At 40.1% G+C, this 24,292-nt stretch overlaps 3 protein-coding genes across 3 annotated transcripts; 2 read left to right on the top strand and 1 right to left on the bottom strand.

Moving 5' to 3' along the window:
- Positions 1–298: 298 nt before the first annotated feature.
- On the top strand, positions 299–6,805 carry LOC139366723 (regulator of G protein signaling 9 binding protein). The gene is made up of 3 exons (XM_071104413.1): positions 299–748; positions 5,076–5,382; positions 6,023–6,805. The coding sequence occupies exons 1-3, from the start codon at positions 653–655 to the stop codon at positions 6,394–6,396; spliced, it is 777 nt and encodes a 258-aa protein (XP_070960514.1). The 5' UTR covers positions 299–652; the 3' UTR covers positions 6,397–6,805.
- Positions 6,806–13,742: 6,937 nt separating this feature from the next.
- Positions 13,743–18,254, top strand: LOC139367003 (diphthamide biosynthesis 2). Its single transcript, XM_071104848.1, has 7 exons — positions 13,743–13,785; positions 14,135–14,292; positions 14,429–14,541; positions 15,288–15,508; positions 15,749–16,438; positions 16,618–16,806; positions 16,994–18,254. Exons 2-7 carry the CDS (start codon positions 14,143–14,145, stop codon positions 17,128–17,130), a joined length of 1,500 nt encoding a protein of 499 aa, XP_070960949.1. The 5' UTR covers positions 13,743–13,785; positions 14,135–14,142; the 3' UTR covers positions 17,131–18,254.
- On the bottom strand, positions 17,684–24,140 carry LOC139367002 (neutrophil cytosol factor 2-like). The gene is made up of 15 exons (XM_071104847.1): positions 23,876–24,140; positions 23,553–23,635; positions 23,080–23,188; positions 22,692–22,826; positions 22,351–22,458; positions 20,950–21,009; positions 20,737–20,780; positions 19,942–20,086; positions 19,740–19,805; positions 19,470–19,542; positions 19,318–19,361; positions 19,028–19,179; positions 18,822–18,933; positions 18,536–18,653; positions 17,684–18,381 (listed from the first exon to the last, which is right to left on the bottom strand). Exons 1-15 carry the CDS (start codon positions 24,047–24,049, stop codon positions 18,290–18,292), a joined length of 1,515 nt encoding a protein of 504 aa, XP_070960948.1. The 5' UTR covers positions 24,050–24,140; the 3' UTR covers positions 17,684–18,289.
- Positions 24,141–24,292: the final 152 nt, after the last annotated feature.

Below are 24,292 nucleotides of genomic sequence, written 5' to 3'. Positions count from 1 at the left end.
CTAGTTAGTAAAAACACTTTGTAAAAATGTTCCACAAGGTTGTATCATGCTGGAGAGGTAAGGACAGCTGTAGACCACGTGTACTGTAGAGAGTAGACCACAGCCAAGAGACACAAAAAAAGATTTTCCCCTCATCAACCTCCCCACCACCCATAAGTCAGGGAAAGGGATGTCTCTGATGAGGACACCCATGCATCTCCTGCACAATAGCATCATCATCGTGCCTTAGGGGGATGGATAATGAGATTAGTTGCTGGGGCCAAGCCTGCATCAGTCCAAAGGGGTCAATCGCTGGATTATCACTGCTCTTGCTAAGGACTTAGACATCACTATCACGTACACAACATTTTGTAGTACTCGTTGACTTCTTCTACACCTGACTTTTCTTTTGGAGGGGGGATTATTAGGTGGAAGGTAAGAGTGGAAGACCTCATGTTTGCCTGTTTTGACGTTGCAAAGTTTTGGAATAAGAATTATGGTGCATGACTTTGTAGCCTGCATGGCCATGGGATTCTGACTGTCCCAGGTGCAGAGTGTTGAATGAGGGGTCTGGCTGGGAAGTGAGTGCAGGGGTGACCGGCGGACTGAAGGACGGGTGGGCTTTGTGCTCGCCTGCTGTGACAGGGTCTGCAGCTCTCGACCAGCAGCCCTCATGCCACTCATCAACAACAAAGTGGGTGACGATGGCACTACCAGTTCACCAAAGACTCTGGAAGAGGGGAAGGTTCTTATCGACTCACTCATAAAGGTGAGATGCTCAGGTTGGCAGTTATGGTTTTGTCAAGTTATGGTTTTATCTACAAAGTACTCGTTCAAATAATCTGTCCTCCATTCTTTTCACAAAGGGGTCAGTCAGTCCAGTTATCTTGTGATTAAATGAGGATGATAGACTAAGACTTCTGGAAAAGTTCATGTGTAACAAAGCTTTAATGCATGTACTATCATTTGAATGATTTGGTCTGTTGAGCTCATATTTATTAAGATATCACGATATCTTAGCCTGCTATGTATATAGTGTATATATATCCAATATTTTATTGCAGATAGTTCTTAAATATGTAGAAATATATTCTCCTAAACTGTTACTTGTACTGTATCTGCTTTAGGTTCATTCGTCAGAGGTGAAAATTATTAAAATTCAATTCTAGTTCTGTTAAATTGAAAGACTGAATATGCCAAATGATTTACTGTAATATTCCAAATGAACACTGAGCATATGGTAAACAATGCAAATATGCATTATGTGAGTATTCCGTATTAGTCTGTATCAATATAATAAGGTATTAATGCAATCCCTGTATCACATAACACCCTGAGTTCACTGAGCACAGATTATTGTCATCCTAATGTGGCTATGTTAAGAGCTGAAACCAGGCCAATGAGTTCTAAATACACTTAAGATTTTCCATCCATAGGGCATAGGACATCTTACCTTTCTCATAATAACTGAACATATTACATTCTTAAACTATATACTTTTTTCCAGAAAGGTCTAATTTATAGGATGAAATAAACATTAAATAATCTGCAAGTTCTCATTTGATCTATTTTACTATAAATACAAGGAATCTTAGTTACTGATCCTCCCATGCACTACTTCCTTACAAAGCTGCTGTTATGGTAGACCTAGCAATGTACTGAACCATTAGGCCATATTTTCAGTGAAAGTGCTTTTTTACCCAAAGGGTAAAAGCACATGTTTTTTTTGTCTTGGTCATAGATTGTAGTAAGTGCCTGACATCCTTACACAAGAAGTACAATAGGACAGCCAGGATGGCACTGTGACTACAAAATTATATCAACATGTCAACTTATAACAACTTGTGAGCTCGAGGATTCGAACTTGCAACCTTTCGGTTACTAGTCCAACACTCTAACCACTAGGCTACCCTGCCGCCCATAAATAGCTCAAGCAAGAATTTTAATAGGACTGTCTGGGTCTGTTATTGGCAGAGAGGTTTGGAACTTGCTTTCTATCTAGTGGGCACACACTGGTTGAATCAAGGTTGCTTCCACATAATTTCAATGAAACTACATTGAACCAGCGTGGAATAGACATTGAATTGATGTCTGTGTCCAGTGGGTATTAACTATTTAACACATAGTGATGTCACCATGGAAGGTTCCAAGCTCCATCCCACCAAAACAGGCTGAAATTTCAGGCGGCCTATTCAAACAGCTCTTACACTAAAAGGGCATTATCATCATTTCCACAATTTCACAGTATTATTCCAACCTAATAGTGTGGCAATATATATAAAACAATTGGAAAATCATGTTTCTGACTGCACTGGGCCTTTAAGTCAGTGCATTCGGAAAGTATTCAGACCCCTTCCCTTTTTCCACATTTTGCTATGTTACAGCCTTATTCTAAAATGTATTAAATTGTTGTTGTTTTTTATATCAATCCACACTTATACCCCATAATGACAAAGCGAAAACAACTTTTTAGAATTTTTTGCAAATGTATTAAAAATTTAAAACAGAAATACCTTATTTACATAAGTATTCAGACCCTTTGCTATGAGACTCGAAATTGAGCTCAGGTTTGTGCAACTTGATTGGAGTCCACCTATGGTAAATTCAATTGATTGGACATTATTTGGAAAGGCACACACCTGTCTATATAAGGTCCCACAGTGACAGTGCATGGAAGAAGTTTGGAACCACCAAGACTCTTCATAGAGCTGGATTTTGCCAAAAGGCACATAAAGGACTCTCAGACCATGATATAACAAGATTCTCTGGTCTGAGGAAACTAAAATTGAACATTTTGGCCTTAATGCCAAGCGTCATGTCTGGAGGAAACCTGGCACCATTCCTACGGTGACGCATGGTGTTGGCAGCATCATGCTGTGGGGATTTTTTTTCAGCGGCAGGGACTGGGAGACTAGTCAGGATCGAGGGAAAGATGAATGGAGCAAAGTACAAAGAGATCCTTGATGAAAAGCTGCTCCAGAGTGCTCAGGACCTGAGACTGGGGCGAAGGTTCACCTTCCAACAGGACAACGACCCTAAGCACACAGCCAAGACAACGCAGAAGTGGCTTCGGGACAAGTTTTTGAATGTCCTTGAGTGGTCCAGCCAGAGCCTGCACTTGAACCCTGTGCAACGCACCCCATCCAATCTTACAGAGCTTGAGGGAATCTGCAGAGAATAATGGGAGAAACTCCCCAAATACAAGTGTGCCAAGCTTGTAGAGTCATACCCAAAGAGATTTGAAGCTGTTGAAGCCAAAAGGTGATTCAACAAAGTACTGAGTAAAGGGGCTGAATACTTATGTAAATGTGATATTTAAGTTTTTTATTTTGAATAAATTTGCAAAAATATCTAAAAACCTGGTTTTGTTTTGTCATTATGGGGTATTGTGTGTAGATTAAAAACTATTTAATCATTTTTAAAATAAGACTGTAACATAACAAAATGTGGAAAAAGTCAAGGGATCTGAATACTTTCCGAATGCATCGTAGCATATCATAATGAAAATATCAAGATATTAATACTGATAATAAATATGACAGTGTGTGATTGAAGAGTGGATACTGTGTCAGAAATGCACAGTGTAGTAGTAGGTTGACCTTTGCTGCACACCTGCAACTCTCCCATGCACTCACTCACTGCCTGTAATATCTCCAATCTGGCTCTACCTTACAGATTCCTATGATGACTAGAAAAGCCCCTATACAAAGTCCTTAGGCTTATCCAAAAATAGATCTATGGCAATCAGATTATTAGTCATAGTTGTCATGTAAACCAATCTGTCAGGCTAAGCTCTGAATGCTTATTAATAACCACTCGTATGATTCAAATCAATGAAACTGTCATACTTTGTTGAAATTTGTCTAACCTGGTGTCTCACTCAGAGCTAGTTAGGGGATTCTGATTTTCAGAGAGACATTAGGTAACTAATAATTACCTCAAACTATAGTTGTTACTTTCTAAGTACCATCGCACCCAAGCAGGCTTTGGTTATCATAAATAGTAGAGCCATTGCGCCTCCTGATGGCCAAAAGGGAAATGACAGTATTCATAGAAAGTAGCTTGGCCACTAGCTACATTCCTTTCACAGGTTTGAGAGAGAATAGTTGCTGAACCAATGATTGTTGTTGACATAGTCCTCTCAAATATGCCAAATTACTGGAACTTTGTGTGGAGGACCACAACAAATTAAAAACCAAGTTCCAGGCTTTAAAGGTGCTAGTACAGACATGACAGTATACAGTCAAATGACTTCATTTGTTTAAAGTCGCAGTTCAGAATGTGTGATTTAGCTCAATGGCAGCCCAGCTTCTAAAGCTGAGGGATGAGGTTGGAGAAATGTATGTGGCATGGCCTCATCTAAAGGAGGGAGCGAGAGGGAGTGGGAGTGATTATGAATTATCAAATAAAAATTGAAGTGAATTGTTTACCAGTATTTAATAGTCATTTCTGCTACTTACCTACGCCGATCTTAAGCATCATGTCCGTCAGAAAACTTATATGTGACACAGTATTAGAATAAGGCAACAAAAAAAAGTGCATCTTGTTTCTGGTTTTAAACTGAAACCCTCATACGTTTTTACACAATCGACCACTGTCTTTTGTAATCTCACCCACACCACAAAATTACGCAGTTTGTAAATACATACATTTAACCTAAGACCATTTGCAGACCAGTGGTTTTTACAAAACACACCACATTTTTCATGAAGGACTATTGCTTGTCTCCTGACCTACAGACGCAATGGATTTAGACGATATTGTGTTAATATCCTTGACGACAGATTTTGGTATATGTATCTGTTGCCAGGTGTAACATTGTCATGTCTTTAAAATGGTCAAATCAAATCAAATCAGCAGATCTAAGCAAAGACAACAATTCACCCCCATTGTGTCTCTCTATCTCCTATAGTCCTACAATTGTTTCCAGCACACATGATCTATTCTCACAGATTTAGACAATACAATACAAATGCTGTATATTGTGTCTAATCAGTCAACCCTTTGTAATTGTATGAAAATGATATTACGGTATGAAATGTTTCGTTTTTACTTGAGTGATCTGTAAATAATATTTTTCCCCTATTGGCCAACAGGTGGTGGCATGTTACCGCCACCTGGCCTCGTGTGTGGGTGGGTGCACGGACAGCTTGCACCTGCGTGACGAGCTGCGGCTAACGCGGGAGAAGGCCCAGAAGTTAGCGGTGGCCAGCCGTCACCACCTCACGGCACGGCTACGGGATAAGACACTGCCCCAGGGGGAGAGACAGGAGATGGAACTGCTCTGGGTGGCCTTCACCTCCAGTCTGGAACTCCTCCACGCAGACATGTGCAAAGTCTTCAACATGGGTTCCAACTTCTCCCTGATCAATAACAACACCTTAGTGCAGACTGGCATACAAGGTTAGCAAGTGCCACACTCAGATGGGCAATTTGTCGTATTGTTTCCACACAAACCTATCCTAAACTGCAGTTAATAAAAACCCATCGGCCGCTGACTCTTTAGCTCTATAGCAGGGGTATTCAAATCTTAACCTACGACTCTTTAGCTCTATAGCAGGGGTATTCAAATCTTAACCTACGACTCTTTAGCTCTATAGCAGGGGTATTCAAATCTTAACCTACGACTCTTTAGCTCTATAGCAGGGGTATTCAAATCTTAACCTACGACTCTTTAGCTCTATAGCAGGGGTATTCAAATCTTAACCTACGACTCTTTAGCTCTATAGCAGGGGTATTCAAATCTTAACCTACGACTCTTTAGCTCTATAGCAGGGGTATTCAAATCTTAACCTACGGCGGTCCGAAGTACTGCTGCTTTTCTCTTCTACCTGATCATTACTTGCACCCACCTATTGTCTCAGGTATACATCAGTCCCTGATTAGAGAGGAATAATGAAAAAAAAGCATCCGTATAGTCTACAACCATACAGTCTACATCCATATAGTCTAGATCCTAGTCTGGGCATCCACAAGCTGTGGTAACCTTATTAACATTTGTGGCTAGCTCTTCTTCTCACATGTCTCTTCTCCCACTTTCCAGGGGAAACCATTGAGGTGACAGCGCGGGCCCTCAGCTTGGCAGACCTGACCCGTGCCGAGGACCAGGTTCCCGCCAGCCTGGAGGATCTGGAGCAGAGCCAGCTGGAGGAGGAGATCGCCCATGTGGATGTCATGCTGGAGGACATGGAGGAGAAGGTCAACGTCCTGCGCTGGATGGTGGAGGCCCGCGGTCCCCAGTACGCCGAACCGGCCAGCACGGACAGCGCCTCGTTGGGCCTCTTGTCCACGGACGAGGAGGCAGGTCCCCAAAGCCAGCAGTGCTGCGAGCGCAGCCAGATTTTCATGGTGCTGGTGCTGTGCAGCGTGGCAGTGGTGATGGCCGTGCTGTCCGTCTGCGTGGTCTATCTCTCATGAGGAGGCTTGTCACCAGTGGATTTCACCCAGATTTTGTTGAGCCGCTAAAAGCAGTAGGACCTTATGTTGCCATAAATTCCATCCTCATGTCAATTGATATCCGAAAATATGGTTGTTGGAAGAAACTGGTGTTGTTGAAAGGGCGGGGTACTTGACATATTTCTTTATTTGAATAAAGAGCCCCATTTAGAATGAATACACTCCAGGTTACACAGTTTGACGCTCCCATTTCTGTTAGAAAGTTAATATAAAACACATTCAAAAAGAGTTAGATGCCCTGTGCAATGTAGTTTAGCTAATGTTAATGTATTGTAGTGGAATGAAATTGAACCATTTATGCTCTTTACTAATGTATGCTGACTACTGTATATGACAGTAAGGTTGATGAATTTTTATTGAAATGCATTGAACATAATCTGTTTACACAACTTGACAGTGGTTGACAAAGTACACCCACCACATTTAGGTCCATGTTGTCATTGACACTGAAGGTGTTTGTGCTGCCAGATTACAATGAAGATCTTTGCACATGAGTGCAATGTGTGGGAGCATGTCAGTTTGCTGACCTGTTGTGAACATTACATTCTAATGAAGAATTTCATGTGAATATTCTCAATATTGTGGCTTCCATGTCACTTCAACCAATAGGTTAGCTTACTGCATTACTGATATTGCATCCAGGCTTTCGCAATACAGTAATTATTGCAGGAATATGTGTAGTTCTTGTGGAGTATTCTGTTTATATTCTGTCTTCAGAGTCCTCCGTAACCCAAATACCATAAACCTGACCCGGGTCTGGAACGGCTTCTACAATAAATCAAATGGAACATGTGTTGCTGTGTCCCCAGGTTCAGATTCAGGCTAGCAGTTGTGCCAGCAATGCAAGCAAACAGGGAGACTTTTCCACTCAAGGCACATGAAAAATACAAACATTGTAAGAGACATACAGTAGCTGAGAATGTGTTTCCTAAACACAGTGGACGGCCTGTGCACAATTTCATATATTACCAAGGATACACAGGGCCGGACTACCACATTTGGGGCACAGAGGCGCTGACCTGATTTTTTGTGTTGACATATTTTTCAGTTTTATAGCTAATGCTATTGTAGATATTTTGTCAAGATAAAATGTTGTAGTTTTAAAGTTCATTTCCTGCAATTCTATGCTATTTGCTATGGGTCAGAGAGAAAAATGTGCTGTTTTATAGCTCATCTAATGCTATTGTTCACATTTTGCCATGAGGCTGAGAGAAAAGGTTGCTGGTTTAAAGCTCATTTCCTGCTATTCTACACATTTTGCCAAGAGACTGAGAGAAAATGTTGCAGTTTTTAAGATAATTTCCTGCTATTCTACACATTTTGCTATCATATGCTATCTGGGGGGCCCCCGACTTCCAGCTGGTCCCCATCCCTGTTCGGTAATCCGGCCCTGAGGGTACAGGTCAAGGTATTAACTAATGTCTCTTAATTCCATATTACAAAAGTAAAACCAAAGGTTTGTGTAGCTTCTGCATTAAATGGTAATCTGCTAAATTTGTCAACACACAAGCTGTGGTGTAAAAACTGTGAATACCATATTATATTTCATTAACAGTGCATTACAACTTTTAATGAACTGCAGTAGTATAGTAATAGCTTATGTAATAAATAATATGTACATGTTTATTCATACCCATCAACTGTTATTAGTAAACTCAGCAAAAAAAGAAACGTCCTCTCACTGTCAACTGCGTTTATTTTCAGCAAACTTAACATGTGTAAATATTTGTACAAACTTAACAAGATTCAACTACTGTGACATCAATAACTGAACAAGTTCCACAGACATATGACTAACATAAATGGAATAATGTGTCCCTGAACAAAGGGGGGGTCAAAATGAAAAGTAACAGTCAGTATCTGGTGTGGCCACCAGCTGCATTAAGTACTGCAGTGCATCTCCTCCTCATGGACTGTACCAGATTTGACAGTTCTTGCTGTGAGATGTTACCCCACTCTTCCACCAAGGCACCTGCCTTACAACAGGCCTACAAGCCCTCAGTCCAGCCTCTCTCAGCCTATTGCGGACAGTCTGAGCACTGACGGATGGATTGTGCATTCCTGGTGTAACTCGGGCAGTTGTGGTTGCCATCCTGTACCTGTCCCGCAGGTGATGTTCGGCTGTACTGATCAGGTGCAGGTGTTGTTACACGTGGTCTGCCACTGCGAGGATGATCAGCTGTCCGTCCTGTCTTCCTGTAGAGCTGTCTTAGGCGTCTCACAGTACGGACATTGCAATGAATTTCCCTGGCCACATCTGCATCTCCTTGCAACATGCCTAAGGCACGTTCATGCAGACGAGTAGGGGCCCTGGGCATCTTTCATTTGGTGTTTTTCAGAGTCAGCAGAAAGGCCTCTTTAGGTTACGTTTTCATAAATGTGACCTTAATTGCCTACCGTCTGTAAGCTGTTAGTGTCTTAACGACTGTTCCACGGGTGCATGTTCATTAATTGTTTATGGTTCATTTAACAAGCATGGGAAACAGTGTTTAAACCCTTTACAATGAAGATCTGTGAAGTTATTTGGATTTTTACAAATTATCTTTGAAAGAAAGAATCTGGAAAAAGGGACATTTGTTTTTTTGCTGAGTTTATTAGTGGTGAGTAATTCATACATGTTCTGTGGCAATTATAGCTCAACATTACTTTCCTATCAGTTTCCTCAGTCTTGATCACACATGTGCATTGTGCACTGACTAGACTATTGACCCTTCAGGGACATTAGACATTAAAGAAATGCAGCATACTGTAAATACTGTGTACAACAGCATGGTCAAATCTACTCAAAGACCACTCTGCAATAGAATTTCTAATAAAAATCCAAAGAAAATGCAAATATCATTTATTGATTGTTGACTCAATTGGCCTACAAGAACAGCTGTTTCCATCCTGATCGTTTGTTATCGTTCTGCTTTGGTCATCAATCCCAGAGAGAAGAAAAGTCAGGGGTTCTGCTCTGAGGAGGTGCCTGTCCATCCTGTACCAATATGTCCAGTCCCGCTGTAAATTGAATATAACTTTTAAGGCTTAATGAAGCGTTTATAACCCCTGTATGGCCTGCTTTAGAAATCATACATAAGGCACCACTCATTCTTGCCAGTCACACCACACCTCAAAATAATAATTTTCATAAGAGTAAAATAAGATATGCAACATCCATATGCATTTGCTTCACATACAAAAATACACATATTAATTTGAACAAATACAGGGGAAAAAATTCAGGTGCATCAGGACTAGCTTTTACAGTTGTAAGAAAATACAGTAAACTGTCGCTTTAAAGTCAAACTGACAACCCTAGTTATGTTATCGTGTCAAATTCGGGGGCTTGATTGGTGTCACAGTTTTGCCACAGGCCCAACTAATACACCTGACTCCAATAATCACCTAACCAAGAATGCAATTTGATTAATCAGCTGTGTTTGCTAGGGATGGAGAAAAAGTGTGACACCAATCAGGCCCCGAGGACTGGAGTTTTCCACCTCTGCGAGATCAAGTGAAGTCTCACTACAGCAGAGAGGAAGAGGAAGAGGAAGAGAGAGACACAACTCCATCCAGCAGGTGGTGGGGGTTTTTTCGCTCACAAAGCATGGAGTTTTTGTATGGAGGGCTTATTTGCTATGTGAGGTTTATTTGATCAAATACAAGTTTTGTAACGCTTAAGTTGTTATGAGTGTACTGATATAAGTAGGACACGTGACATCCCGGCAACTTTGAGAAAGAACACCTTATATTGGAGTTGTATCGAGATGGCTATGCATATTCATGGCATGAGGCTAGTAGCATAGCATCTCGCTCCATTGAATACAGGCAGTCGACATCTACAACCCTCATCAAATATATATATATATTTTTTACAATAACTAGATGTATTCACCAATCCAAAGAAAGAATAGGCGGGAGCTAGACAGCCCGTCGTGCCTCTTTGTGGATAACGACTCCCATTGTTAGGGCGGAGAGACGTATCTTGTCAGTATATCCATAATCTCTGACTAAAGTGAAAGTGAAGTAAACTGAAAGGACAGGTTTGACAATGTCATTGAATCAAAGACTTGCATTTCACTCGCAGTTGAACAAATGTACTTTAAACTGAGTATTTTGTATTTATTTTATTTTACTTTTATTGTACTAGGTAAGTTGACTGAGAACACATTCTCATTTACAGCAACGACCTGGGGAATAGTTGCAGGGGAGAGGGGGGGGGGGGGTCAATGAGCCAATTGGAAGAGTATTGGCATACTAGGCGAAAACAAAATGATACGCAGGGACCAGTGGCGGTCGGTGTTGTTTAATATGAGGGAGGACGATTATATTATTTGTTAGCATGGCCTTATTTCTACTACAGCATGACTGTCATTCATATTCCATTCACCCAGTTCAATGTAACATCGATAGGTTTAGGCTACTACATGATACTCAAATTATCCCTATTACCCATCATGAGGTTGCTACAACCTAGCCTATAAATCAAAGTTTACAACTTAGGTGCACACAGATCGAGATAAATATTTGAAGTGACAGACGTTGACACATGGACAGAAAGTGACACATTCAATACCGCCTTGCACGCTCTTGCCTGCATCTAGCTGATATAAGGCTTAATCATTAGTCCAACAGTTGCAAATGAGAACTTCTATTGGACAAATTCAGGTAGGTTAATCAAGGTTTCGTAACGTTTGCAACAGAATCGGCATAATGAATACACCCCTGATCACACGTAAACAGTTCACTTTCATAGCCATATACAAACAGCTCGTTGTATTCCTTCTCGCATCTACACTTTGTCATCCTCTCACCTTTTTCCTTCGCTTGTGGACTTCAACGCAGAACACATCAGCTGTCTGTGACCATGCAAAAAAAACTTTCCAAGCCAAACCTTCATATAATAACTGCTACACACAGCCTACATCGTTGTCACCATATTAGATAAAGTAACATTGTCGTCAACAAAGCTAATAGAACTGACACGTTAGTTAACCCGCTACAATCATGCAGTACAGTGTACAGTCAGTAAGCAATTTAGCAGTTACACCGTCAGGCCCCGGTGGCAATAAATTAGTAGATCCCAAAGCTTACCTTGACTTGGAAGAGTTCCTGTGTTTGATAGTCATAGGCAGGTGTGAGCCGGGTGTTTGAGCCGAGTGTTTGAGTTGGCTATACTAGCTCTATGGATTTGGTAAGTAAGTGAAAGTGAAACTAAATGACGAAATATAGCTAGCCCTCTCTCTCTCTCTCTCTCTCGCTCTTGCTCCTCCTCCTGTACAGGGATCGCAGCCATAACAGGTTTTAAAGATGTGAAGCACCACCTTCTGCCCAGTTTCCCTGATGTTGCTACGGAAATCAAGCTGTTTTTACCATCCCTGAAACTGTCGCTTCTGGGGAAAGATTGTTTTCTAAACTAAAACTAATAAAGAACTACATAAGAAGCATTAGGCTCGGTCTGATATGGGCTTTTGGACACCTGAGTAAGCTCCACTCATTGCACTGGCCGACGTAGCCTTGACCATGGCATTTGTTTGCCGATATCACCCTTTACCTTTCAATCAGTTTAATGTGTTCTTTGTCAAGACCTGGGGCACTTTTTCCAGTCACATTCCTAAAACCCAAGAAACAACCACTTAGCTTTCTAGTACATATGGAAATTAAAGTGGTTTCTGAATGAATGACTTTCGCCTCTGATAGATTATTTATTTTACTTTTAGAAAGCAGAGAATGAGAAGAGACTTCTGGTAAATCAGACAGAGTTTATGGAAATGGTCAGTATATTGTACATCATGATCGAACCATTCCACTTTAGAGCTCTTAAAGTATGCTTCATTCACCATACATGTGTAGCACCCATATTTTCACTATTTATTTGTTATTTATGTCTTATGATCAGAAACATATATGTGGTTATGTGACTAATAGCCAAGTCTGCCTGTTATAGAATGCTGAGCAAGATCGTCATTTGAAGTGGCAGGACTGAAAATCCTCATTGAATTTCACAAACTTGACACTATGAAATAAATACCTTGCAGAAAAGAAGGCTTTGGAAGTGGGAGGGATATTATTATTTATTTTTTCAGATAAACACTCCAAATAGCCTACCTGACCGCTCAGAGGAATCCGCATGGTCCTAAAGCACACCTCTGCTTCTTTTTGTATCACAATCCAATGATAAAACTGGAATGCAATTTCACAATGTAGGGGGAACATGTCCCCCCACGTCCCCGGTGAAAGTTGCACCCCTGCATAATTGTATCCATGGATAATTGTCTTTTCTCATTTGCTCAATAAAAATACACATGGAAAGGGCAATAATATAAATTCTGGATAATGATACGGTGGTCCTTGGATATCAGCTGTAACTACTGATATTTCCTCACTCCTACTAATTGTCTAACTCTGATTTTGGTCTACTAAACGTCACTTTTGGCCATAGGCCATAAACAAGTTCTGACCGATGGACTCCCCCCATGTCTTTCAGGTTCAGTCTTCATTTGTCTCACTGTGGTTCATGGATTCTATCGCGTCTGCATGTGACACCTGAATGTCGTGGAAGAGCTGGTCATCTGTACCACTGCAGCTCAAAAAGAACCCATTTGGACAAAGGGTCAAACACCATTTTGTGTTTGATAAAAGTCAATCACTATAGGACCAAACAACCACTGACCAATGACATGAAAAGCTGGCAGAGAACATGCTTGGATGTGTATTGACATTGACATTTCTAGTTTGAGGACCAAACCATGAAATGGGGAAAGCTGCACTGTCCAACTATCTCCTGTATTTATAATTTGCCTGGTGTCTTTTCATATTACAGAGTACCCTACAAAATGAATGAAATGTAATGTAATTTATAATAGGATGTGACAACAGATATTCACATATTGCAAGTTATGCTAATGCTTTCCTTTCATTCAGAAAGAAACCTGTGTATTTTGTGTTTGAGTATGCTGTAGAAATCCATTGATATATTTGCAATGCTGTCCAAAGTGTGCATTTACGGCTATGTACTCACAGTAAATAAACTTGATATGATGCAGCTCCATATTCTAACTCAGTTGTTTTAAATACTAGGGGAGTCTGGTGAGTCATTGAACACACATTCAATTTCTGTACAGTCCAATGGATGTGTATAATGACAAGATATTACAAAACTGTTTGAAGGAAAGCATCACTTAAGTATTACTTAAGTATATAAAATATAATTTTGCCCGTATCAGATTTGTTAAAAAAAAAAAAAGATTTACTATCCCGAAGGAATAATAATCTTTGCACAGGGGGCCTTTATTGTGAAATGTGACGGAAACAACCCGGAAGTTATTTCCTGTCGTCCTACGCGTGTGTTTACACGCGTCTACACCCGTAAGCTTAGCCTGTCAGATATAATTTGTTATCTGAATTATTGACGAATACTTTATTCTGGTGGTCATGTCTTTATGAGAAAACTTGCATCCAATACTGTCTATGCTTGGGTCACCTCTCTAAAATATTTAATTTGACATCACGTTGGGTCATCATTTACGAGCTAGCTAGCACGCAGCTAGCTAGCTTGATGTACAGTAGCATGTATCGACACACATTAATAATACACAGATAGGCATGTTCTGTTGTAGCAGCATTATTTTCTTGCTACATTTCAACGAAGTGCATCCGGTGATTGTGTGGTCCTTGGGATGACATGTTAATTCCACTAGCTATTTTCTATTCCTAGATGTTACAATGACTGATGCATTCAGCACCAACAGTGAACTGGTTCTTCAGCGCGTGCTGGACGTAACAGCAGAGAAGGATGTTTACTGTGGGAATCTAGATGAGCATTATCAGATAAAGGCGACATGCCATTTCATCAATGATCATCAGTTCAAAAAGGTATGAGGGTTCAACAACGCTGTGTGTGTGTGTGTGTGTGTGTGTGTGTGTGTGTGTGTGTGTGTGTGTGTGTGTGTGTGTGTGTGTGTGTGTGTGTGTGTGTGTGTGTAAAAATGATGAATCATTTGTGCTTTAGGTTGCCTTGCAATTTCCAGATGAGGTGCTGGTTGATTCAATAGCAATTGTTGCAGAGATTGAGAAGGGAACCAAAGCAAAACTATTCATCCTTGGAGACACGTCCTATGGCAGGTAGGAAAACATTGTTGTGTTATTATCAAAAACATGAAAGTGATAGAAAATGTAAATGTATTTAATTATTTCTTATTGAATGAGACTAGTGGATTTTGGGGTTTGGGGTCAGCCAGAATGTTCTGGAGTGGGTGTACAGCAGCTTGGGGGAGCGCATCATCACGTTCAATATGACAGTCTGGTATGGTATTCTGAGCGTGAGGAGCAATAGCAAACTGACCAGAATAGTAAACACAGCCATCAAAGTAATTGGTCGACCACAGGCACATTTGAGCATTCTGTTCCACAAGGCAACCAAAAGGAAGACACTGGCTGTCGTTGGCGACCCCTCCCACCCACTACACCCTCAGTTCAAGAGGCTTTCCTCTGGCCGGCGCTTCAGAATGCCCATGGCCAAGAAGAACGTGTTCTAAAATGAATTAGTTGGATGAAAAGTAAATTGTATCGGTATATGTACTTGTCTATCTAATGCAGTTGGGACAGTGGTCGTTTGTGAGTGAATGTATTGATATCCTCTATGTTGTTAGTGTATGCAGCATGATGGACTGACTGGTTTAAATGTGTCTGATGTGAGAATGTATGCGTTTGATTATTTTAATGGTAGGTGATGCCAAAGAAAAATGTCCATCCGGGATGGACAATAGTTTTATTCTGTTCTATTTGCAAGCATTATTTTGGCCATTATTTGTTTTATCATTTGACATTCGTCACCATATCCTTATTGTCAATACTCTTGATATTTCCAGTTGTTGTGTAGATGAAGTTGCAGCGGAGCATGTGGGCGCAGACTGCATCGTACACTACGGGAGGGCTTGTCTCAGCCCATCCAGAAGACTCCCTCTGATGTACGTCTTTGAGAGGAAACCTGTGGTCCTGGAGACGTGTGTCTCCTCCTTCAGAGAGCTATACCCCAACAGACAGAGTCACGTCATCCTCTTGTACGATGTCAACTATGATCACATTAATGGTAAACCTTTCAGCTTCACACTATGATGTATGTCCCTTTTGTCCCATTGTGTGAATGTTTTTTAAGACGGGTAACTTTCAGTTTGTGATATCCTTACAAAGGAATGTGAGCGATTTATACATTTTCCTCAGGTTGATTTGCGACATAGTTTTAGAAATATATTAAAACGAGATATGCGTTTCAACGTATTTTAGCAACTTACTTAATACTGGTTTATAGCATGATAATGTCTCTCCTCAGACGATCTTCTGGCGCTGCTGTCCTCTGAGTATCCGAACATTTCCGCCTCAACCCTTCACGTGGACGGAGAACTTTGCTACAGTCACGGAGAAACACATGGACAACACAATGTCAGCAGTTCTCAGTGTCAAAACGGTGATCAAGTCGTTCAACAGTTCGGAAGGCAGTTTGTCTTGAAATCTGGACTGACCATTGAGGACTACAGTGTGTTTTTTATCGGCCATGAAGGTGCAACCATGACAAACTTCATGATGACTTGGAACCGCTGCTCTTTCTGCTCTTTTGACCCTGTAACAATGACAGGTCGGACTGAGTCGATCAGTATCAACAAAGCTTTGATGAAGCGATATTACGCAATAGAGAGGGCAAAGGATGCCAGTGTGGTGGGCATTCTTGTGGGTACACTTGGCGTGGCAAACTACCTCACCATCATCGAGCAGCTGAAAGAAACCATCCACAGAGCAGGGAAAAAGAGCTACATGTTTGCCATGGGGAAACTGAATGTGGCCAAACTGGCTAACTTTCTTGAGATTGACATTTATGTACTGATCGCATGTCCTGAGAACTCTCTGTTGGACTCCAGTGAGTTCTACAAACCGGTCGTGACCCCCTTTGAAATGGAGGTGGCCTGCAACAAGAAAAGGGAATGGTCAGGAGAGTACGTCACAGACTTCCGCGATCTGCTTCCAGGTAGGTTCTGATTGACATTGATTTGTTCCTGAATTAAAGTTTTGTGAGCAAGAATAGACCTGGTGTTTTACCCTGGTCCCAGATCTGTTTATGTCATCAAGCCAGGAGTTGGCAAGACAGTACAAACAGCTCTGGGACCAGGCCATAGGTATCAAGACTAATAGTAAAACCTGTTGTAGGTGGATCTAAGCATGTGGCCTTGGCGAACCCTGACGATCTCGAGGACGGTGATGAGACTGATGTCTCCCTCATCACCGGAGCTTTACGAATGACCCGCTTCTCGTCCAGTGAGCCAGTGTCTTCCTCACACGACTCCTCACTCGTCCTACGGAACCAAGCGCTCACTGTGGCCAATGCTAACACAGCTGGTACGATATATCGGAAGAACAAACATAAATATCTAAAAACAGGCAAAATTCACAGAATCGGGACAGGCTCCGTTGGGTTGGGGTTTAAACTCTACTCTGGGATTGCAAGACCATTAATAAAGATGCTGTTGAGTGGTAACTTTTCTTGAGTTACAATTTTCATAATTTCCTCATCCGTTTGTTTTAGCCACGTTCCTGGCGGGTCGTAGCTGGCAGGGACTGGAGCAGAAACTGGGAGAAACACCGGTGGTGAAAGCATTAGAGGGAAGGAAAGGCATTGCCATTGCCTACGAAGAGGAGCCGACGATTGACAGGGACCATTGATCATGAAAGCACTCATCACATCCAGATTATTAGTCCATTGCAAATGTTTTACATATAATATCAATCAATATATTATGTTGCGTCATAGCTCAAGTTTCCCATTTAAGTTATCAATCTTCTGACAAAAATTAAGGCTTTACCAGCTATATCAGGTGCATTATATTCGCGTGAGTCACGTCAACATAGACTTTTTTTTTTTTTTTTTACTGCTACACTGAAGTGTGGAGGGAGAACTGAAAATCACATACCTTTCTGTTATATTGATGCTTTTTCTGAAGCATACGTATATGAAATTTTATAGATCAGTTGCGTCTGAAAAAATAAATGCCTGTCAAGAAATATGCAGCTAGTGTAGCAGTGGTTTGAATGTGATGAATGTCACAGTATAACAGAAGTTTAGCTGTTTTTTAAATGTAACAGATAGAATGTTGAAAATGTGAGACCACATGCTTGGACTTAAATGTACTCATCACTGTTGCGAATACGCATAATTATTATTATTTATTCAACAACTTTTTGCTCTGTAAATCACAAATTAGATATACAAAAGAGATATATTCAAGTTGTCTGATTTTTATATTTTCATTCAAATCATTATAGGCTATATATAGGTCATTTATAGGCTATTTAGATCAGTCATAGTTTAAATTAATTGTGCTCTGTACACGTATACCAAAGATCTTAAAACTGGAACTCAGAATAGTCTATGGCTATATAACCAATGTTTAATTTGTTTAACAATGACATAAGAAAATAACTTAGCAGAACTACATTTTTCCTGAGGAAACTTAATTTCTGGTGTCCGATACATACACATAACAAATAATTAAAAACATACTACTGCATTACATTCATATACGTAGAAAACCAGGGCATGCTTGATTTGTGCCTGCCAAAACAGTTCAAACTTCATACTTTAACAATAACATCACATAAATCAGTAAATATCAGCCTAGTGAAGAAAAGTCCTTACTTAGGTAGACTTTTCTGACCTAAATGTCTTCCCTCAATGTAAATGTAGAAATCTGACTTTGTGTCTATGCTTCTGTATGTTTTTCTTTGATGGTTGGTTGACGGTATCCAGAACAAAGACAAAGTAGAAATAACAAATCCCACAATCTCGACAGTCATTGTTCCTTAGACTTTTGTTCTGATCACATTATTTATCTTTCATGGAAACTTCTTCCACAAAGGATGCTGGGAATATGCCAATCTTCCCATTGCACTGTCCCTCAAACCAGTCTTCATTGACTGAAAAGAAAGTCATGAAAATGGGAGTTCTGTATTTTAAGACAACAGTAGGTTATAGCTCTTCCAATATATCATCTAATAACAGGATAATTAACACTGACAACAGATTTCTGCATTGTTGAAATGGTGCCCTGCATGAGAAAAATTAGCTCACCTTTGGAGAGAAGTAAGATGGTATCTCCTTGATGGAACTCGAGGTCCTCTGGAGTTGAAGACTCGTAGGAATGAAGGGCCATCAGTTGATTCTGGCTTTGCAGCTGCTCACTCATACCCTGTAGTGTAGATTGAAATAAGGGAAACAAGTACCCGAACTTGTCAGTCAAGTTTTATATCCCATACACTCATTTTCTAGGAGTTGACTATTACATTTGTAACTTAAAAGTCTACATATCAAACAACTTATGACATTAAATACTGTATATACTGTTCGACCACATTACCTCTTTGAGATCACACCACAGTGTTAGACGACCATTGTGGACACAGCTCCAAACATCTTCCATCCTCGTGTCCTCATCAATCACTATTTTACCAGAATCTAAGTGGGCATAGCTTGAGAAAGAACATGAAATCCCTGAGCTTGGTTTTGTAACAGTAATGAATGTTGAATTAAAGTTTTGAAGCTAATGTTTAAACAGTGCCATACCTCAAGGTGATTGCCATGGCAGGAAGGCCCAGTTTGTTACTGATTTTCTCCAGAGTGGTTGTGTAGGGAAGTCCAGGCACCATGCACATTGTTATGGTGTATGTGAAGTGCACTTTCACTACACACAGTGATGACTCTTCAATCTGGCAAGACTAGGGAATTAAATACATGTACAATTATATTTTAAATGTGTACACGTAGAGTACTGAAAAACAATTGGTATCTACATTGGATATTACATACTGTACATTTTTTTATGTATTTAAATCTATTTTATATAATTCTCATACCTCCGTTTCTGTGTCCCCAATGCTCTGATTTTCAGCAGCCAAAGCTGTTACAATAATACCCCCCAAAAAGTAAAGTTATTTGTTGCATAGAAAATAATTAAAATGTTAACTATACAACTTCCATTCTGTATTTTTACATAACAGATCTTCACCAGATTTTCTTTGAGGTCTTTTCAGTGGTTCTGGTCTAGGTGGAGCTGGGATGTCATCCTTGTCTGTCCCATCCTACAAGAAAGCAATCAACCCACGTAGGAGGAATCAATTAACATAGCAATTGAAGGGTAGGCTTTATTTACCAGAATTTTGGGGATTGCAACTTAAAGGATTTTCAATTTGTTATAGCTCAGCATTGACACACACAGGTGTTAGTCAATGTCATCTTGTGATGAGGAAAAAACACAAAATAGATGGTAGAAATGTACCTGATCTTGCTTAGATGATAAGGTTATTTCCAAACGCTCCAGGAAATTATAAGGAACAAGTCCCCTCTAAAAATGTCAAGGTTAAATGAATTCACTGAACACATAGTATATATATTTTTCAATCAAGTGTCTATCAGCATAATGAGAACAATAGATGCACATTTTAATTCAAGCATTTTTTCGATGTAATAACTAATCGTACTCTTTCATTGAAGATGACAGATGCCCAGTTGTCTTCTCCGCTGTTCAGCACAAAGACGATATTGCCAGGCACCACAGCTAACTCGTCACTTGTCTCAGGGACAAACTCAAAGAGGACAGTGTGAGGCTCACCCTCCTCCAGTGCCCTGTGGGGGGCGACAGAGATATCCTGCATTGATATCCGGCACTGTTTCTTCATGCTAACGTTTTAGCATTTTTGGCACAAATGCCATTCAAGCCATGGGACCAATATTAGCATTTTCAACGCATAATAAAAAAAAAAATTATAAGTGACTTTGTTGAGCTTTCCAATCAATTTAAAATAATTTCAGATGATTTGGACATGATGCGCAAAAAAATATTCTATAGCTCCCATGACATGAATGGGATTTGTGCCACAAATGCTAAAATGTTAGCATGTGGAAACAATATGAGGGAATCTAAACCAAAGCATGGATTGCCGTCATACTTCGTCCATAGACTGCTTACAGGGTAAGAAAACCAATTTGTAATTTGGGTGAACTATTCCTTTAAACTCTGGCAATCACAACAACCAAGGGCTCAATTCAATCTGTAGAGCTGCGCTACAGCGCGATAGAAATTTAAAGGCAATGTTCCCGAGTTAACGTCGACTGCATTCATGGTATATGTCGTCTCAATCGGAAATTAGCCTAACTTTAAATTTAAATCGCAATATAACACTGAACTTCCGTGATACGGATTGAATCGAGCCCTAAGTGTCAAACCAGCCCCACAGTCTCTGCTAGAACTAACATCAAGAGCACATTAACTTTACCTCAGAACTTCAGGCACCTTTGGTCTGGTAGGAACCTCTTCAACCTATTCTCACCATAAAAAATAGCACATCCCATTACACTGAATATTCCTCAATTCATTTTTCAATTTTAATTGTTGATAGTTTGTATTTTAATTGTTGTTCGTTTAAAAAAATGGTTTATCATTTTTAAGGCACTATTAAAACATCATATCAAATCATATGTTACTTCACCTGTGGCTGTAACGGAGCAAAGCCAGAGAAATCATCCTGAAAGACGATGGAAGAAACAACCTGAGGATAGAGAATAAAACAGGTTCAACATGAAACAGTACTTTATGAAATGCCTACTAATAAAGTGCCAAATAGCTATCCTAAAGAAAAACCCAAGGCTATTCCCAATAAATGTAAATTGCACATTTCAATCCAAGTAATTGACATGCATTTTATATACACATCTACAAAGTTGCAACATTTTGCCTGTTTAAGATAAGGTGCCTATAGAAATTCTACACCCCCTTGAACTTTTTTCATATTTTGTTGCATTACAAAGTGGGATTGAAGTGTATTTCATTGTACTTTTTGGTCAAAGTGAAAAGGAAATTCTGCAGATTTGTACAAATTAATAAAAATTAAAAAACGAAAATATAATCGTAACTATTCACACCCTTTGTTAAGGCAATCATATATTAGTTCAGAACTAAAATTTGGTTTTAAAAAATCACACAAGTAATTTTTTTATTTTTTTTATTTCACCTTTATTTAACCGGGTAGGCAAATTGAGAAAGAGTTCTCATTTACAATTGCGACCTGGCCAAGATAAAGCAAAGCAGTGCGACACAAACAAGAACACAGAGTTACACATGGAATAAACAAACATACAGTCAACACAATAGAAAACATATATATACAGTGTGTGCAAATGAGGTAGGATAAGGGAGGTAAGGCAATAAATAGGCCCTAGTGGCGAGGTAATTACAATTTAGCAATTAACACTGGAGTGATAGATGTACAGAAGATGAATGTGCAAGTAGAGATACTGGGGTGCAAAGAAGCACAAAAAATAAATAACAATATGGGGATGAGGTAGTTGGATGGTCTATGTACAGATGGGCTATGTGCAGGTGCAATGATCTGTGAGCTGCTCTGACAGCTGATGCTTAAAGTTAGTGAGGGAGATACGAGTCTCCAGCTTCAGTGATTTTTGCAATTCGTTCCAGTCATTGGCAACAGAGAACTGGAAGGAAAGGCGGCCAAAGGAGGAATTGGCTTTGGGGGTGACCAGTGAGATATACCTGCTGGAGCGCGTACTACGGGTGGGTGCTGCTATGGTGACCAGTGAGCTGAGATAAGGTGGGGCTTTACCTAGCAAAGACTTGTAGATGACCTAGATGATACTTATCTAATGAAGGTATGTTAGTGGTTTTAGATTTGTATTAATCTTTATAAACAATATAGAATTTTTCTTCTACTTTGACATTACAAAGTATTTTGTGTAGATTGTTGATGAAAAATAACAACTAAATCAATTTTAATCCCACTTTGTAATATAATAAAATGTGAAGAAATCCAAGGGGGTGTTGACTTTCTATAGGCACTGTATGTTTTATTTTGAGAGAGAGATTAAATGGATACCTTGGCCTTGCCCAGGTAGTCCTTCTTCTCCAGTTCAGCCACGTAGTTCTTGTTTGGCTTGAACACAACTTTCGCCGGGACCTCAACTGGCTCAAACACCTTCTGCTTCTAAAGGAGTAACAGAGGATTTACAAACGATCACCAACTTTGTTGAACAATCAGACACAGTGAAAATGCATAATAACTGATACACTTTTCACACTACTGAACCGGGCTGCCTGGCTTGGTTACTCATCCACTATAGTTGCTGAAATGAACAGTGTAAAAAAGAACAATCCAATCCAGCACAGTATGGTTTGGGTCGACATCATAATGTGAAAAAGGCGTAAAGGGCCACTCACCAGGATGCACGCCAGACCTCTGTCAATGTGGCTGAGTTTGGCCTCAGTCCTGAGGTTCAGAGCAGTCAGGATGGTCTCTTTGGCTTTCTCCCACTGACCCAGCTGAGCATGGGCCAGCGCCATGTTGTGCAGTACCTGTGGGAGTGATACCAGTCAGAAAAAGTGTTGTTGTTGTATTAAAACTACAGCTATACAGCACTTCTCCCCCAGGTTTCAAAGTGCTCTACATTGAAACACCCACCTATGCACTGCAGCTATTGTTCTCTGCGTGTACATACTGTGATGTTGGAACAGGTTGCTGTGCAGACACTAAAATACACATAAAATATTCAACATCCAATTATTGTTACACTGGCAAGAATTCCATCATGTCTTTATCTGGACTCACCTCACAAGCATATAATTTGTATCTCAGACCAAGAGGTTTGTAGTCAATCAGCTGGTTCCCCCTCAACTCCCTGAAGGCATGTTGAAAATCAGCTAAAGACTCCTCATACCTGCAGGCAAAATGAAGAGAAATCCATACTTAGAAAAAAGGGTTCCAAAAGGGTTATTTGGCCGTCCCCATAGGATAACCCTTTTGGTTCAAGGTAGAACCCTTTTTGTTCTAGGTAGAACTATTTTGGATTTCATGTAGAACCCTTTTTACCTTGAACCAAAAATGGTTATCCAAAGGGTTCTCTTTTGGGGACAGCTTAATAACCCATTTCAGGTTCTAGATATAACTTGTTTTATAACTTGTGTATGTTTGTGAATTGATTATTCATTTTAAGCCATTTGAAAGTATGGGATTATTTTTTAAATGTGTTATTATAATACATCCAATCACATCCCATCCCTAATATGATAGATTTATCTTGCCTCTCTTTTTTGTAGAATGTCAATGCCCTTTGAAAGAATGCAACAGCCAAGTGTCCATCCTTTCCGATACTGCCATCGAAAGCCTGCGTGATATTCAGAAGAAACTCAGTGACTTCCTCCCAATGAAATAGTAGGCTACCACAAGTATTGTGTACTATAACGGCACTTCCCCTTTTTCTGTGACTTGCATTTTTGGGAAAAGAACATGTTATTACAATGTGATAGTAACTATTAACCTTAATTGCAGTCTGATTTCTTCAGTAAAACAGGGAAAGAGAGGATTGTCTTTCAAGAATGATGAAAGTTGGTAACAACTGGCATACCTTTTCAGCTGCATCTAGGTTCTTATTAATCAAATGTAGACATCCAACGTTGAAAAAGATTTTGGAGTTCTTTTCCTGGATGTCCAGAAATGTTCCAAGGGAAGCAGCAGAGTCCCCCCGTTCGAAACAGGCCACTGCCTCATCCCACTGTTTTAGAGTATTCACAAATGACATTGTTCCAAATCAGGGAAATGAGCTACAGTGATCTGGAGAGATGAGAACAGTGGAACCACTCTTCGTAGACTGACACATTTCTCACAAGGAGGTAGGCAGGAAGTGTGATGATGACAAATTGATTTTTTTTCCACCAGTTCATGGTGTTGGCTACAACATTGCTAAAGATAGTATTTGAAATAAACATGACTAAACCCTCAGAGGTAGTAATCACACCAGTGGGGAGAGAGGCATTCTTCTTAC

Source organism: Oncorhynchus clarkii, chromosome 15 (genome assembly GCF_045791955.1).
Source record: "Oncorhynchus clarkii lewisi isolate Uvic-CL-2024 chromosome 15, UVic_Ocla_1.0, whole genome shotgun sequence".
Taxonomy (NCBI): Eukaryota; Metazoa; Chordata; class Actinopteri; order Salmoniformes; family Salmonidae; genus Oncorhynchus; species Oncorhynchus clarkii.
Note: the sequence above shows the minus strand (reverse complement) of the source record. Positions and strands in the feature narration are given on the sequence as shown.

Excerpts from the sequence above, each read along its gene's own strand:
- LOC139366723 (XM_071104413.1), top strand. The coding sequence starts at position 653 with ATGCCACTCATCAACAACAAAGTGGGTGACGATGGCACTACCAGTTCA. Across the intron at positions 749-5,075 it reads TTATCGACTCACTCATAAAG|GTGGTGGCATGTTACCGCCA; the intron begins GTGAGATGCTCA and ends ATTGGCCAACAG. Across the intron at positions 5,383-6,022 it reads AGTGCAGACTGGCATACAAG|GGGAAACCATTGAGGTGACA; the intron begins GTTAGCAAGTGC and ends CCCACTTTCCAG.
- LOC139367002 (XM_071104847.1), bottom strand. The coding sequence starts at position 24,049 with ATGTCATTTGTGAATACTCTAAAACAGTGGGATGAGGCAGTGGCCTGT. Across the intron at positions 19,543-19,739 it reads TATCATCTAAGCAAGATCAG|GATGGGACAGACAAGGATGA; the intron begins GTACATTTCTAC and ends GCTTTCTTGTAG. Across the intron at positions 18,934-19,027 it reads GCCATGGCAATCACCTTGAG|CTATGCCCACTTAGATTCTG; the intron begins GTATGGCACTGT and ends TTCTTTCTCAAG.
- LOC139367003 (XM_071104848.1), top strand. The coding sequence starts at position 14,143 with ATGACTGATGCATTCAGCACCAACAGTGAACTGGTTCTTCAGCGCGTG. Across the intron at positions 14,293-14,428 it reads ATGATCATCAGTTCAAAAAG|GTTGCCTTGCAATTTCCAGA; the intron begins GTATGAGGGTTC and ends TTTGTGCTTTAG. Across the intron at positions 15,509-15,748 it reads CAACTATGATCACATTAATG|ACGATCTTCTGGCGCTGCTG; the intron begins GTAAACCTTTCA and ends GTCTCTCCTCAG.